General features: G+C 41.2%; 1 protein-coding gene across 3 annotated transcripts in view; it reads left to right on the top strand.

The window, feature by feature from the left end:
* Snx25 (sorting nexin 25) overlaps nucleotides 1-17,455 on the top strand; it is a 148,081-nt gene that overhangs the window by 49,763 nt on the left and 80,863 nt on the right. For all 3 annotated transcript variants that reach the window (XR_008718584.1, XM_055593594.1, XM_055593593.1), the window contains one exon: nucleotides 1,803-1,989. Coding sequence is in view for 2 of the 3 variants with exons in the window: in XM_055593594.1 (XP_055449569.1) it covers nucleotides 1,803-1,989 (187 nt within the window). In the remaining variant the exon portion in view is untranslated. The remainder of the gene's footprint in view (nucleotides 1-1,802; nucleotides 1,990-17,455) is intronic.

Raw genomic sequence — 17,455 nt, 5'->3', positions numbered from 1 at the left:
GTGGTTAAAATGCTGTGCAAGCATGAGAAGTGGAGTTTGTGAAAGCCAGGTGTGGAAGCACACTTCTTTAACTCCAGTCCTGGGGTACAGAGACACTCTATCCTAGGCGCCTGCTGGCCAGCCAGTCTATCCAAAACATAGCTCTGGGGCCAGGGAGAGACCCTGTCTTAAAAAGCACTTGGGCACTGGATGTTGACCTCGGGCCTCCACGTGCCCATAAGGGGGGTGGGGGTAGATGAAGACAAGTGGAAGAAAAAAATTCTAAAACAAATGTTCCCTATTTAAGAATCTTACATGAGAGCAATGCATTGATTGACTATCTCCTTTATATAATACAATAACATCAACAACAACAACAATAAATGTGTCCTTTGTCCTTTGTCAGTTGATTTCCTAACTACTCTAAACTTATGAGGGTGGGTTTGTGATGCTGTTCCTAAATTAAACAGTTTCTCCCTCAACGTCTGCTTTGAACAGTTGGCAGAACATTGACATTCATCTTTTTTTAAGAAATTTTTTTATTAATTACACTTTATTTACTTTGTATCCCCCCTCTAGTTCCCTCCCTCCTCCCCTCCCAATCCCTTCCTTTCTCTCCCTTCTCCACGAATGCCTCTCCCAAAGTCTACTGGTAGGGGAGGGTTTCTTTTCCTTCCTTCTGTTCCTAGTCTATCAGGTCTCATCAGGAGTGGCTGCATTGTCTTCCTCTGTGGCCTGGTAAGGCTGCTCCCAACTCAGGGTGATGTGATCAAAGAGCAGGCCAATCAGTTCATGTCAGAGACAGTCCCTGTTCCCATTACTATGGAACCCACTTGGAGACTGAACTGTCATGGGCTACATCTGTGCTGGGGTTCTAGGTTATCTCCATGCATGCTACTTGGTTTGTGTATCAATCTCAGGGAAAACCCCTGTGCTCAGATTTTTTGGTTCTGTTGCTCTCCTTGTGGAGTTCCTGTCCTCTCCAGATCTTCCTATTTCCCACTTCTTTCCTAAGATTCCCTGCACTCTGCCCAAAGTTTGGCCATAAGTCTCAACATCTGCTTTGATAATCTGCAGGGCAGAGCCTGTCAGAGGCCCTCTGTGGCAGGCTCCTAACCAGACACACTAAACCTGTTAGAAGAAAAAGTGGGGAAGAGCCTGGAACTCATTGGCACAGAAGACAACTTCCTGAACAGAACACCAACAGCACAGGCTCTAAGAGCAACAATCAATAAATGGGACCTCATGAAACTGAAAAGCTTCTGTAAAGCAAAGGATACTGTCGTCAGAACTAAACGACAGCCTACAGATTGGGAAAGAATCTTCACCAACCCTATATCTGACAGAGGGCTAATATCCAGAATATATAAAGAAGTTAAACACCAATAAACCAAGTAATCCAATTAAAAAATGGGAAACAGAACTAAACAGAGAATTCTCAATAGAGGAATATCGAATAACATTCATCTTTTGTTAGACCAAACTGGTCAAAACATAATGAACCTTATGAAGTGAGGAAAATCAGTGTACTTAATTTTGAGAGTTTTCTTAGCAATACAAGTTCCAAAAGATGTTCTTTTATTATTCTTTTCAGTTTTTAAAATAAGCACTGGCTATGCCATACATAAACTTATACAGAGGAATCAGCAGCCCCATGTGTGTATATGCATGTGTTCACACAGACACGTTTTAAAATACTCAGGTGGTGATCATTTCCCCCATTTGGTTGGTGGAAGATGTTTCCCACATTTTCAGTTTTGTGGTGTATGTGTACTTTAAAAAGGGATCTTTTTTCCCATGGTACTTTATTTTCTTTCCCCCAGTCTTGAAGCCAGTGGTGGAGTTACTAAGTAACCCTGATTACATTAACCAAATGCTCCTTGCCCAGTTGGAGTACAGAGAGCAGATGAATGAGCACCACAAGAGAGCCTACACGTACGCGCCTTCTTATGAGGAATTCATCAAGCTCATCAACAGCAACTCTGATGTGGAGTTCCTGAAGCAGCTCAGGTACATGGCCTTCAGTTAGAGCACAATAAAGGCACCAGTCCCTTGCCTAGCTAGGCACGTATGTGTGTGTGTGTGTGTGTGTGTGTGTGTGATGGTGTGTGATTGTATGATTGTATGTAGTTGTGATGGTGTGTGTGTGATTGTATGATTGTGTTTGTGTGTATATGTGTGTGATTGTGTGATTGTATGTTTGTGTGTGTGATTGTATGATTGTGTATGTGATTGTGTCTGTGTGATTGTGTTTGTGTGAGAGAGAGTGTGTGTCTTAATTCTTTTCAGGGAAGCAGAAATAAAGGCAGTTCATAAATTTTCTCATTTAGTGACAATTGCATTTGTCCAGCTTCTCCTTCATAGTGGAATTAGAATTAATTTTTTCAAAGCATTAGGCTTTCCTGAGAATTAGGTAATAATAGCTTGAAAGCTCTACTGCTGTTCCAGAGATCTGTGTAGCTGCTCAGATGCCTGCCTGCCTGCCATAGGAAAGCATTTGAGGGAGAGGGTATGGTGTGGTTTTGTTGTGTTTTTTTTTTTTTTTTTTTTTTTTTTTGTGTGTGTTTTAAATGACAGAGTAGAACATTGTGCTGATTTTCATTTGTCTTAGAAAATGAAGGAGCTGGGGCCTGAAACAAGGGGTTCCTCACTAATTATTTTGAGAAAGCGCATTTGAAAATAGCACAGGCATCTCTTGTAAAGGAAGATACCTTTGAGATGCTTTGGGTGTGTTGATTGTTCTCATAGCATCTGCATATGCACTGTGACTGTTTGCTGTCATCTGATGAGTGGCTTTTCCGGGTTTATTTCCCACATCCCTTCTGCTTTAATGTTTCCAGAATGTAATGGGAGGGAAAGGAAACCCTGGTGGGCCAACTTCTATTTCATTAATAATTTTGGTAAATCATCAATAAAAAGGTAAAATATTGACCAAAAAATTGGATCTTGGAACTCTTCAGAGATGTTAGCTATGCATCCTTCCTTTGAGTGAGGGTTAACACTGAGGTAGCCTGTGCTGCATAATCTTCTGAGGTAGGTAACACACCACCTAATGGACATGCCGTGTTCTTACCAGCTATGTCAGGGTCAATCTTGGTCTCCCCACTATACCATGACTAATTTTATTGCCTGCCTTTGTGTATAAATAATATCTATGAGCATTTATCTTGGCATTTTATTTATGCATTTCCTCTCATACATGATATTAAATGTGCTAAATGGAACTACACACACATATCTGTCTGACTTGATGGATTCCATCTTGAGAAGTATAGCACTTGAGCTGAGAGAGAACCCAAGAGCCAGCATTCACATTTATTACCTTAAGTTTACAGGTCCAACCCACTTATAGATCCTTCTTACCATGGCTTCCTTTGAAAAAGAGCTCATAGAATCAGGTAGGGTAGCATATACTGTGATCCCAGAACTCTGGAGACTAAGGCAGGAGACTGTGAGTTAGAGGCTAGCCTGGGCAACCTCACAAGGCTCTGTATCAATAAGACAAAAAAAGAAAGCCGGCAGTCACACACTTGTCTTGCTTCTTCCTCCTGAGTCCTATCCTCGCTTTGAGCTACTTGTCTGTATACTGCGCTGCTCATACCTGTACTTATGTATCATCTGATGTGTTCAGCCTGTCTCCTTGTGTGCTGTGTGTGTTGTGATCATTCTCTATGGAATTATAATTTCTCTGTGTGATGCTGTTTAGAAGAAGATACCTTATGTTCATAAATGTAAAACTCTGAATTTTTAACCAGTTTTTCTTTTAGTAAACATTCTACCCAGAAAGTCAGGTGTAGACAGTTTGATGATGCCAAGCAAGTTTAAGATAGCAGCCTTGAGTTCCAAGAGTCAATACTCACTGTTGTTCTAGACCTGTAGATGAATTTTTATATTTTGTATATTGAAGGATTCTGGCACTGCATATTGGTGACATAGGCAAGAGTGGTAACAACTTTTCAAAGATATTTTTAAAAATCAGAACTAATTATTTCAAATGGTTAAGTATTGGTTTTCTCTCTTCTTTAAAATAACTTCTGTATGTGTTGTTTATGAGGGGGGTTACCGTGCTACGTGTGTGGAGGTCAGAGAACAGTTTTTCCTTCCACTGTTTGAAACAGGGACTCCTGTTTGCCCCTGTGTGCACCATGCTAGCCTGGGCTTATCAGCTTCTGGGGATTTCTGTGTCTCCACTTCCCATCTCACTTAGGTCTGTGGGGTCACAGATGCATTCTACCATTCTGGCTTCATGTGCAAGTGCTTTTACCCACTGAGACATGTCTCCAGTCTTGTCTTGATTCTCTAGAACTGTCTGCCAGTTTACATATGAGCACAATTTCTGTTATGAAATGAATAGTGATAAGAATTGTTAGTTCATCTTTACAGTTTTTAAAGAAACATTTATTTTATGTATATGAGTGTTTTTCTGTCATGTACAGATGCACCAAATTGTGTGTGTCGGGTACCCTCAGATGCCAGAAGAAGGCACTGGATTTGTTAGCACCGGAGTTACAGATGTTTGTGAGCCACAGTGTCAGTGCTAGGAACTGAACTCAGGTCCTTTACAAGAATTGCAAGTACTTTTAACTGAGACAACCCTCCAGTCTTATACTTTATCCCTAAAATGTAGTAGCCAAGTGGCCAGAATTGTAGAATTGCTGCTGTGTGCCATATGGGAGATGAAGCAGATGAGAAGTGATGAACAAGAAAGACAAGACATCTTCTGATCCTAGATGAGCAAGTCATAGTGAGAACTTGGCTGATGGTTTAGGCTGGCCAAAGATCACACTGTAAGTTCAGATTCTGTATTTCCCCTTTCTTTCCTCACTTGTGTGAGAACTTGAGTCTTGAAGACCACTTCCTGTTCATGTCAGCAAGATGGCAGTGCTGAAGGACAGCACACCAGGACTCCTGAGGAGTCCTGAGGAGCAGGCCCTAGGGACTCACACAGCAGAAATGCTGAACTAAAGAATGCTTGCTTTCTTCTTCCAGAAATGGTGGGATAATTCACATGCCATAAAAGTCGTCATTTTAAACTGTGTAGTTCAGTGATTCTTGTAGTGTGTCCAAGGAATGTGTAACTAATGCCTCTAATTCCAGAATATTTTTATTTGTCTGCAAGAGAAACCTTACATCCATAAGCAGCCACTTCCCCTCCTTTCCTCCTCCTAGCTCTTGGCAGCCACTAATCTACTTTCACTCTTTATAGTTTGCCTGTGCTGAGAATTTCATATAAAAGACAACATGTGTCTGGCTGCTCTGCTCAGCATAAGGCTGTCATGGTTGATCAGTGCTGAAGTATACAGCAGCACACCCTTCCCTCTTCTGGTAGAAAATGTCAGTGGATGGACATATCACATCCTACTTGCTCATTCATCGGATAGTGAACAGTTTGGGGTGTTTGACCTCTGAGCTGCCATCAAGCATCATCAGTAACACTTAAACAGCAATATCAGTGACTGTGGGTAAACTAGAGTAAGGTAAATGGATGGTCTCCCTTCCCTCCTTCTCCTCCTCCTCCTCTTCCTCTTCTTCTTTTTTAAGATTTATTTATTTATTAGATATATAGTGTTCTGCCTGCATGTATACCTGCATGCCCAAAGAGGGCACCAGATCTCACTATAGATGGTTGTGAGCTACCATGTCGTTTCTGGGACTAGAACTCAGGACCTCTGGAAGAGCAGACAGTTCTCTTAACCTCTGAGCCGTTTCTCCAGCCCCACTCCCCTCTTCTTGCCACCACATGCTCCTAGAGAATACTCACTATCAATAAGGAGCGACTGATGGAGCATGGACAGCACAGGGCCAGTCCTCCTCTGTATTCTAACTCTTCCATGTGTCGTATTCCTTTGTATCCTCCCTCTCATTCTTAGGCTTTGTATTTCCAACTGTATACAGAATTAGTAGGAAGAGAGTACTCTGGTTATCAGATAACCAAGCTCTTAAGTGTCAGTTTTAGAAGTAAAACACATTTTCAGGTTTAATTAAATTGAACTTAATGGTGGAATCTAGTTGGATTTTTTTTTTTTTTTTACATCTACCTTCTTGGAAATTTTGTTAATGTCTTCTTTTAATATGGCTAGAATGCCTCCATTGCATCTCAGCCTTTTGGCTAAGATCAAGTGTAGAATGGCTGAAAACCCTCTTATTGAAAGAGGGGAAGGGAAGAATAACGATACATAAGGGGCTGTTGGGTAAAATGCTCAGTACACAAGTGTGAAGATTGGGGTTGGATGCCCAGCACCCAAATCAAATCTGGATAGCCATGGCAGCTTTCCTGCAATCTCCAGTGGCAGCATGCAGAGCTCAGAGACAGGGAATTATTCAGCAAGCAGGCTAGCCAACTTACCCAAAATGACGAGCCCTGCGATTAGGGAGAGACACTACCTCAGTATATAAGATGGGGAGCAATTGAGAAAGAACCTGGCAGCAACCTTGGGTCTCCACGTGAGAGATGTACATGAATGCTCCCACACATATGAACGCACATATATACATATATTCATTGAATGCACGTATTGAAAATGTCTGCATGAAAATGTCACAGAGAAAACTGTTTTGTGTGATAATAAAAAATTAATTTAGAATTTTTGGGTTTTTTCCCTGAAGAGCCGTACGCAACTGGCAATATCAGCTATGGCAGCACAGCAATCCAGAAGAGTTTCCAGTCCCTTCAGCCAGCTCCGCAAACAAGCGTGGGAGAAAATACTGTGGCAGGCGTTTTCTTATTGATAGGTGCATGCATTCAGAGTTACCTTTAGAATGCCCTTGAAAATGCTCCATATCCTCAGGCAGCTTTTTCTGGCACTATGACACAGCTCTTTAGGCTTTGTCACACAGGATATCAGGCAGTCCTGTGTGTCCTGTGCTGGGGTTACTTTTATGTATGAGGAATTAAGCTTATCTTAGGAACAGAGCTAACTTTCATGCTCTGGATCTTGTCCAGTATCTGCAAAGACCCCCAGGATGGCTGTAAGCAGTGACAGCCTTCTTTGACTCAAACTGTAGGTGATGTTGTAGACATCACAACAAGTGATCAAGTGTTTGCACTTGATTAATTACTGCTTGATAGAAAATTTCTCTCTCCGTAAGGATCAGGTTCTGCTTATTGTTGACTGTCCAAATTGCTTTTCATTAGATGCTTGTCTAGTCGACAGTGCTGAGACTTAGCGGCTGCAACTCCTAATGGAGCTGCTTTCTTTGATCATGATCAATCTTTAGATGGTTTCTGGTACAATTAGAGTACTCTGCTGTCTGACTTCATTAGTGTTTGAGTAGACTACTCTCACCAGACTGAAGATCTACTGCCTCAGGCAGGAAGTGTGATCTTTTTAGGCTAAGCAGCTGATGAAATCATTCAGTTTTATATATTGCATTTTTGGAAGGCAATGCATATTTTCTAGAGGAGATAAAGTCGTTTGATTCTTTTAGGCTAGGATGCATTTAAAAGATGAAGTAAATCCGTTAAGGGTGGTATTTATAGTTTGGGGATAGTCTAGTTATTTTCTGTGTCAGAATAAGATGCTTTCATGGTGTTATTAGGATATTCCCTTGGGATTATTAGAGCTAGAGACATTTCTTTCCAGTGTACTGAACTAGTAGCCTTTAGCCCTGGCTATAGACCAGACTCATCTGTGCTTTACTAAAGTGACAGTGGAATATCTGTCTGTCCTTAGAGCTTTTTCCTTTCTTTCTCTAGGATCCAAGAATTTGAAGTGACGATACTGTGGTTAGATTAGGGCAATACTGTGAGCATTTCATAGTTCTCTAGAAGTAATGACCGATGCCGCTAACCTACAGGAACCAAACGTGTGAATAGCATCTTAGCTTCAGGACACTAGGGAACAAATGCATAGGTTTCCTACTGCTGGTGTCAGTGGTGGGTTCAGAATGCAGGTGCGGTTGTTAGTGAAACTCAGTAATCAGGACCATAGCAGTGAAGCAACTGAGCGTTCCCTTATTTTGAAGATAAACTAGAGTCCAAGTACCCTGTTAGGGAGGCATGGAAAGTTCTCTTACAAAACCTTCAGTAAAAGAAAGGGCAGATTGCAGCCCTGGGCAGCATCCAGGGCTGTCGGTATTGATAATCCTCCAGTGTATTTGTAGAGATACATTTGTTCCTCAACAGAAAAACACAGATACCTGGGCTTTCTGCCAGAAATTTTTGTGTGGTTGGTTTGGCTTTCGTCACAGGGACAGAAACAAAACCTGAAACAAGCAATTTGAAGGAGGAGAGATCTGTTTTGCTCACTGAACCCGATGCTCAGCAGTTGGCTGACCTCGCTGGGAAGCAAGCGCTCAGGAACCTCCCATGTCCAGCTGCTGAGCTTGGGATAACGAGCACATACTGCCATATCTAGCTTCCTGCTTCAGTGCTAGGGACCCAAAATTAGGTCTTTAAGCTTGTGAAACATCATTTTACCCATTGAGCCATCTTCCAGCCTGAGTTTGACTTTACTGTTCCACTTCAAGGGGAAAGGCATATAGTACTTGTCTGTTTTCATTTTAATCTGTTGTCTCCCATTGATGACACATTTGCTTCTTAAAAGCTAAACTGTACAACAGGCATTGGGGATTGGTGTAGAGGCTCCACCTGCCATGGCTCTCCACCTCCTCTCAACCTAGCGTTCTAACATCATTAGGGCATTTCAGAGAGTCTTCATTGTCCAGAGTGACAGCCATCACATCCTCCTTCCAGGGACAGGTGAAAGGCAAGGATAGGAGGTAGTGACATGTTTGTCCTGAGGGTTTGTTAAAGAAATTTCGGGAAGCTACTATATGACATTTCTGTGTATATTGTTTATATTTGGATAAAGTATCTTAATTTGTGCAGCCATAGAGCCAGTTTTTTAAGTGGAGGGTTCTATTACTAAGGAATAAAGAATGGATATAGTGTAAGCAATTAGCTATTTGTGCTGCCATACCATATGCTTATAATTTAGTGAGACAACATAGATGTTTTTCATACTACCATTAGAACAATGCAACATTTCTGAATTGGACATTTGACAAACTTAAGGATATTTCAAACAAATGCTGACAAAGGGAGATAATTTTTTTGCTTTTTAATCTACCATTTGTCCAACATCTATCATGCTATATATTATGCACAATACTGTGTTCCTTATAGCCATGTTCTTACCTGGTTATCATAACCATGTAAATTAGGTAATATTAATCCCATTAGGTGGTTAAAGGAAGTAAAGTGATTCAGCCAAAATCAAATAGTCAATAAGTAGAGCTGGGATCTACTTATTCAGTCTGCTCGACTTCAAATTCTCTATCTAAAGCCCGGTAGCTTTCTAGCAGGTAGATAGAAAGCATCAATATAAGGCCTGAGCTTTCTGGGGATCACTGTAAGTCTTTGCCAACACTAATCCTTTAAGACAACAGGGCCACCAATGGTACCCTCACCTGTTATCAAGACAACAATAGACTGCCAGAGCATCAGTGAAATCAGAGCAGCTCAACACTTCGGAGCCTTCATTGACTACCAACATGGTCATCAGTAGGCTTTTGTTTATTGTTTATTTCATTTTGTTTTCAGTTTTAGAGTTATTTCTGGCCTTTATTTAAAGAGCAAGGTGGAGATTGAAACACTTTGTACAGAGAACACTTTAGACTGAAATGCTTAAATTTATGGAGATGGAAGATTATTTAGCTGGGAGAAGAAAAAACTATCTACTTTATCCTGAAATTGAGGTGGTATTTATTCCTTTTTACTAATGGGCAAGGCCATAATGGATGCTAGCAGTCATAATTACATCTCTAGCACTAATAATTTGTGATAGAATGGAACTGCTATTTTCTCTTTGTATGTATGCTAGGGATTTAAAAAAATTTTCTAAATTTGTTTTAGTGCTTTTATTAGGTACTTTTGCATTATCATGATCAAAAATTCTTGAGAGATTAATGTAAAGAGGGAGAGATTTGGCTCATTATTTCAAGGATTTCACTCTGTCATCTGAGTACCTCCATTCATAATGGCTAAAGCATGTGGCAGAGCTGTTTCCATTTTGGTGAACCAGAGAATAGTGGGCACTAGCTGGTACCAGTAATGGATACACACTCCTAGTGACTTAGTTCTGCTGTCCAGATTCTACTTCAAAGGCTCCACCACCTTCAAAATAATGCCACAAACAGGGACCAAGTCCTCTAGAGATGAGTCTTTGGAAGATAGTTTAGATTCTAACCACAGCATGGCACTCAGACATGAAGATAATAGATTAAAATTATTTAAATTGCATGCTTTTGTGAAGAACATAATTATTTGAACATCCTGTTTTTGAATAATGATTCTCAAAACATATTGTGAATTATGAGTAATAAAATAAGATTACATTGTAAAGGAGCTTAAAAGAAGAGATTGAGCATACTTCAAGACAAACCAATAGAGCATGTTAAAAACCAATAAACAAGCGTAACATGCTAAGCAAAAGACTAGTGTGGGTGGACAAGGAGATAAAAAATCTGAGTGTAAAATGGTAAATCTTGGAAAAATTTTATGAAAGGAATAAATGAGTATAAATCTGCTTTTAAGAAACCGCAGGGAGATGTAGGATTTCTTAGGAAAATATGCTTTGACAGTCTTTTTGTTTTCTATAAAGAAGAAACACATCAAATTCAGAACACAGTTCTTTCCATTGGTGTCTTAAATAGCAGAGGGCATTGGCGAAAGATAGCTGAGTGTGTCTCAGACACTCATTTTGGGTGAGGAGGAAACTCAGCATTAGAGCAACCTGACATGTGATGGAGGAGACTGTGAAGTAAGTTTGTCACCTCTCTGAAGTCAAGAGAGTTCATTATATGCTTCGCTTCGGAGCAGCGCTGCAGTTGTGGGTGGGCATCTCTGCCTCATGCGTGACTACGCACCCCAGGTCGTACCACACTTAGACCAACCTTGCACAGTCCTGATTGTTAGCTGTGGCCCTCATGTTGTTACACCTCATAGAGCCAGGTCTGCAAGTCAGTTTATTTTTGCTGTGAACACTCATCACCTGCTGGTTACCAACTGACATGTAATCTAAGTTTTGGGGTCGAATGGGGCTGAGGGAAGTGAGGTTTGAGCCATTTCATAGTCAAGAAATAAGGCAGGGATTAATAACAGTTTGTTTACTGGTAGATAATTGAGAATTCATTTTCCATGTGTAAGCAATGTATCTAATCCAGAGTCTCAGGGTTAGCTATTCAGTTTTGTCTAGAAATGCTGGAACAGAAAAAGGCCTCCATCAAGTAGCAAGAACGCAGGTTCACAAGTCATGTAGAAAGCCAGACATGGTGACACAGGCCTGCCATCTCAAGTATCTGGAGGTCAGTGTAATGCTGCAGTTAGACCCTGTCATTCTCTGTGGAACCCATGCTGAATTTCCACCAAGGGCTTAAAAAAATCTGACCTAAATAGGATTAACTAATGAACTGAGGTAATATGATCTTATACTTCAGGCAAACTTTACTCAACATGTATTATGAAGTCATTAGGGAATTTTCAGAATCAACAATAAAACTTATCCCCAAAGTAATATTCAGTAATTGAACAGAACTGTGTAGTGTAAGCATGCATACTATATAAACGAGCACCGACAGCAGTAGTAACCTTGAGAAAACACGGGAGTCCTAGCAGAAACTGCATAGAGAACAGTTTGGCTTTCTTGAGGTTAGCTAAGGGACACAGGCAACATGCCTTTGGTAATTTCTGTAGCATATATTTTCTATAGGTTCTGGGTACTGGAAAATGTACCTGTAAGAACATTGGGTTATTTATTGATAAAAAATAAAAAGCATAGGCAAGACTGAAGATGAGATGCACTGTGCTGGGCTGTGGTGGCGAACACCTTTAATTGCAGTACCAAGGAGGCAGAGGCAGGTGGATCTTTGTGAGTTCAAGGCCAGCCTGGTCTACAGAGCAAGTTCCAGGACATCCAGAACTACACAGAGAAACCCTGTCTAAAAATAAACAAACAAACAAACAAACAAACAAATAAAAGAGATAAAAAAGATTCACTAATCATAACAGATGAAGATTTTTTTTGTTTGTTTTTAACACTTTGGACATAGGGCTTTATGTGTAACTCAGACTTGTCTTGAGCTCATGACAACCCCACTGTCTCAGTGTCATCTATGAAAACTGTTGGTAATGGGAGTATTTCTAGATGTGCAGGGGAGAAGGAGGTATTGTACACTTTATATAAATGATGACACCTCACTTCAGCTGCTCCAGTCGTGAACTGCCGACTTATTGGGACTCGCAGAGACGGGCTTCCTCCGCCCGTGGTGGTTGGATGGTGCTCGGGATAACTGATTACTCAGGAGCTCTGTTCAGAGCTCATTTTCTGTGTGTGCCACAAGTGGATAAAGATGAAGCATGTCTTTCTCTTTTGTGGAGTCAGCTTCTGCAAACTAGGAAAATAAAGAGGACTGAAACCTCCTTTGGTAGAAAACTCTCTTTTTCCCTCTGAGTCCTAAGGTAAAATCTCCCTAGCCCGTGCCTCTGATACTGTGCAGTATGCTGACAGTGAACGACCTTGTGCTAAGAGCTGCGAACTACTTTAGTCTCAGCAGTTATCAGAGATGCAGGGAATCAAGGCCATGCAGTTCCTTCATTTATAATACTGTCTAATGCTAATACTTGATGGCATCTACTGTTGGCAAGGGCATATGCAGACAGACAGTCACATGTGTGGCAGATAGATACAATTTTCTGTAATGCTATTTTGTTATTGTGAAAATGTTTGTTCTTTTTTTACTTACTTACTATGCATAATCTATCCTAAGAAAATAAGCATGAATTTCTGGCAAGATTTTTTTTCCCCAAAAAATATTGGGCATGGAGTCTTATTTGTTTGTTTGCTTTTATTTTTGCATTTTTATTTAAAATAGAGAAAAATTTGAAATAACCAAAACACTTAACAATAACGGTTTAGTTTTAAAAATTGGTACATTTATATTGTGTATTACTACTAAACAGAGTTGGAATATTTAAATGTGGCATCTTCCATGAATATTACCTTTAAGGACTTATAATATTTTTGTCCACATATATTTGTGTATATCTGTATGTGTGTGTATGTGTGTGTGTGTGTGTGTATGAATACCTCATAAGTCAGGACACAATGTTGGACACCCTGGAGCTGGAGTTACAGACATGGATGCTGGGAACCAAACTCAGGACCTCAGCATGAGCAGTGAGCGCTCTTAACCACTGAGCCATCTCTCCAATCCTAAAATTAGCCTTAACTTGATTTTTTTTTAAAAAAGACCTCTAAAATAGTATGTCTTATAAAGCCTCATAAAGCCAAAAAATACTGAACAGAACAAAGATATGCCAGATGTGAATCAACATTAACATCGAGTACTGGGTTTTGTGTTTTTCATTTTCTTTAGTGAACATATGTTATCTTCAAGAAAATAAAGATTGGCTCACATAGAGAAAAAAAAGTCTGTCTAGCCATTCATTAGGCTGGGGTAACAGATGCTAGAGCCGGCTACCAAGTTAATAGGAAGCAGTATTTCTCCCCTGAACACACAGCTGTAAAATGTCATTGTGATCTCCACTTCTTGAGTTTTCTTCATCACTGAGAACGTTTTTTCCCTAAAGTTTAGACCATCAGAAACGTGATTGGAGTTGTATCAGTAGGAAGGGTGTACCCTGGTTTTGACTGGCAGTCTAGGTCGGTTCTACACACAGCAACACCTTGGTTTATAATTGAGATGTAGAGCATCAGCTATGGGCTCTTGCACATAGTGGACTGTATCTAGCTGTCTTTAAAACTGCGGTTGCTGAGGGGACTGCATTATGAAGCCTGCTGTAAGCCTGTGAGTGATGCCTCATGTGAGCTGGGCAGGGCTGCACTCTTCCCTGGCCCTCCACACTCACCCAGCATGCACTTTCCAGCCTGCTGTGTTAGAGACCTCAGTGAATAAACCTGATTCTGTTAGACTCATGCTTAGAGAGTCTGGGGGCTCAGGACTAAAATCCTTTTTAATTGGGTAAAAGTATGGCTACATTAAAAATGTTTATATAGCTCTTACACACACACACACACACACACACACACACACGGGGAGGGTCAGGAGGGAAAAAGAAGCAGAGACAGAGGGACAGACTGACGAGATTGTGTTTGGTGTGTATAACTTACAAGGCAGCTTTCTAGAACTGCAGGCCTGGTGTGAGCATAGCAGGAGTGCGATCGTCTGCTTCGAAGCTCCGTGCATTTCACGTGCTTCAGGTCAGGGGGAAGCTCATAAACACCAACCTGCTCTAGGTCTGTTTAGCCAAACTTTGTCAATACAGTGAGAGAGAGGAGGCTACCGTGTGGAGCCGGTGATGTGCCTTTTACCTTGTCTGTACCAGAAGAGAGGCAGGACAGCTCCGGGAGCTGGGAAGCAATGAATTCAGGTTAGGCTACTTCTCTTTCATTAAACTTTAAATTTTTTTTTTTTTTTTTTACTACATTTATATATTGTGGTGTATCTATGTGCACATTTCTCAGGGCATTTGTGGAGGTCAGTGGACAAGTTAGGGGAGTTGGTTCTTTCCCTCTACCATGTGTCTTAGGGATGAAACTTAGGTTGTCAAGCTTGGTGGCTCAGAGCAAGCCCCCTTATGTACTATGTACTGAGCCATCGCACCAGCCTGCTTTTCTTGATTCTTTAGCTTACACAAATTTGGAAAAATATTACCAACAATCTACACAGGTCCAATCAAGGACTGCGTCAAGGCCTACTCGTGCTTGACTAGCTCCCCGGAGAATGGAGCGCCTGGGCTGTTTGCAATAACCCAGCATCGTAGACACACGTGGATATAAACAGCTAAGCAGTAAGGCAGATCTTCAGGCTAGAAGTGGAGTGAGGTGGGTCTAAAAACAAGGCAGTCATAGCATTAAATCTCCCATGAAAGAGAGCTGATGTAGTCTGCTTGTAGAGGGGAAGGCAGGCTGGGGTGTGGGACCCTCCTGAGCAAGGAAGGGATGGAATGAAAGTAGATAGGGAAGAGTTTTGACAAAGGTGCTCTGGTGGGTGTGGATGAGAGAGGAGAGCAGACTGTTGAGCCAGTATAGTGACCTACAGGTGAGAAGAAATGGGTGACAGCAGAAGGAAGAAGACAAATCAATGCACTTGAGGTGGATGCCTACTAATGAAATAGACTTCGTTTCTCAAATAAAGCAGGGCTTTCAGAAAAGAGGTGGCACTAGTGCAGAAATGGGGACATAAGCCTAGGGATATCAGGAAGAGGTGAAACAGAGAGGAACAGTTTAGAAACGTCTTTTAAATGACTCATAATTGTACCATTTTAATATAACCGCCCTTCTGTCGTTCCCATTTGCCTCATAGTAATCCAGGTTCATTTTAAGTCATATGTCTGCAGGTATAAATATGCACATCATTCATATTTTAAGAATTAAAGTCTTATAAACATTTATTTACATTCACTGCTTATTTATAAATACTATAGACTTAATCCCTTTCCTTGACTCTGATATATTCCCAGAGTGTCTTGAAGCAGAGAACCAACCACATCAGTGTTCATTCCTGTGTGTCTGAAGCATAAGAAAAACACATTTTTTTTATTGAAAGCAATTTTGATTATTTCTGTTCTTTTCCTTATATAAGTTCCTACAGAATATGTGTATATGTTTGTTTAGGTTTTTCTCTTTTTAAGTGGGTTGAGGGATCTAGTCTGTTAAATCGTTTCCTTATGGTACACTTCAGATTAGAAACACTGTGTGGATGGACACTGAGGCTATTTCAGACATCTGGATTGCAGCATACGGGAGGTGTTTGCAGACACACTCTGGAGTTGAGTGATAAGCCAGTGTGTTCCAGGAATAAACTTAAAACCTCAAGGATTTAAGTGAAGGATGTGGTTAGGAGGTGGTAGGCTTTGGTAGTTCCAGGAACATGGAGACTTCCTGTCAGCTATTTCCTCATCTATTTAGCAACTTGTAGCACAAGTCACATAAGGAGCCATTTTTGTGCCTTGCCATTATTTGGTAGAATGATAACAATTCCACCAGAAAACTATTATCATAACATTCCTAGCAAGGCTTCAATTTGGAAAACAGCTTGATATAATCAGCCTAGAGATATTTTTTTATCTGTATGGAGTTCTCAAAGAGCGGTCTTCTAGTTGCATTGACATTTGGCTGAGAGACAGGTTCACACACAGTCACTTATAATTAACTTTCTTCCCCTGACATGAATGCTGGAAACACTGTGAAATAGCGTGGGGCTGACTTGATGGCTTAGGGATGTCACTGGAGACCTAAGCTCCACACTTCTTACTTCACCATCCTGAACATGTGGCCTTGTCTTTATGGTCCCTGAAGATGGAAGTGGCTCATGTCCCTTCCTCTGATTACATCTTGGCATCACACAGGACAGTAATAGAAAGGCAAAGATAAAATGTGTCAGGGGCCTTTCTATGCATTTTGCCCACTGAGAATGCTTTTCTGGAATCCTGCCCTTTCCAACATCTGCGTTATTCTCCTCTGCTAGAACTGCTCAGGCATTTTGGGCTAAATACATTACCTTTCCTGATAAAACCATGGTAGATTTCAGTGTCTTCCCCAGTCTAGAGGTGACAGGGTGTCAGTGCTAATGACAGCTTGCCTTTGCAATGGTGAGCGCCAGACATCAGTATTTATATTGTTTAGCTGAAGAAATAAAAATAAAATAAAAGGTACAAATTTGTGAGGAATTCGTAAATAGCTTTCATTTTGGTATGTCTCCTTTGATTTTGGTTGAAAAGCTGACGAAAGTTATATGATTTTTGCTCTAAAAGCCAACCAGTGGTTTGCCGGTGTTTGGTTTCTTTTAAAATGGGCCTTGTGAGTGTTAGGCGGGGGGGTATGTTGCTGAGTTGTGTCACCACCAGTCCTCTCTTTACTCTCTCTTTCGTTCTTTCTCCTTCCTTCCTTCCTTCCTTCCTTCCTTCCTTCCTTCCTTCCTTCCTTCCTTCCTTCCTTCCTTCCTTCCTTCCTTCCTTCCTTCCTCCCCGCCCCCCTTAGGATTTGACAGGCTTTATCTGTGTAGCCTTGGCTGTTCTATGCTTCAGGAGTGCTGGGATTAAAGGTGTGAGCCTCTGTGCCCGGCTCTCCCTTTTCATTTTGAGACACCATCTCACCAAGTGTCCCAGGCTGGTCACTTACTTAGTAGCCCAGGCTGGGCTCACACTTGTGATCCTCCTGTTTTAACTCCCGGAAGCTGGGGTCCACACTGCCAGTCTTAGCAGCATTTGTATTTAGAGGAGGGACTGCTGCTAAGCAGCTGTCCTGTGTGACCTGTAAACAAAATGCAAAGAGAGGACATGAAACACTCAGGGCAGATCATGTGGACAGGAAAGCACCTACCAACCACTGAGTCATTCCCAGGAACTTCATTTCTACGCCAGATGAGGTGAACGCCTTGAATCCCATCACTGAGGAGGCAGAGGCTGGTGGGTCTCTTGAGTTCAAAGCCACCCTGGTCTTATATAGTGAGA

Source organism: Psammomys obesus, unplaced genomic scaffold (genome assembly GCF_907164565.1).
Source record: "Psammomys obesus unplaced genomic scaffold, mPsaObe1.curated_primary_1811, whole genome shotgun sequence".
In the NCBI taxonomy this organism is placed as follows: Eukaryota; Metazoa; Chordata; class Mammalia; order Rodentia; family Muridae; genus Psammomys; species Psammomys obesus.
This window is presented reverse-complemented; position numbering and strand designations above follow the sequence as displayed.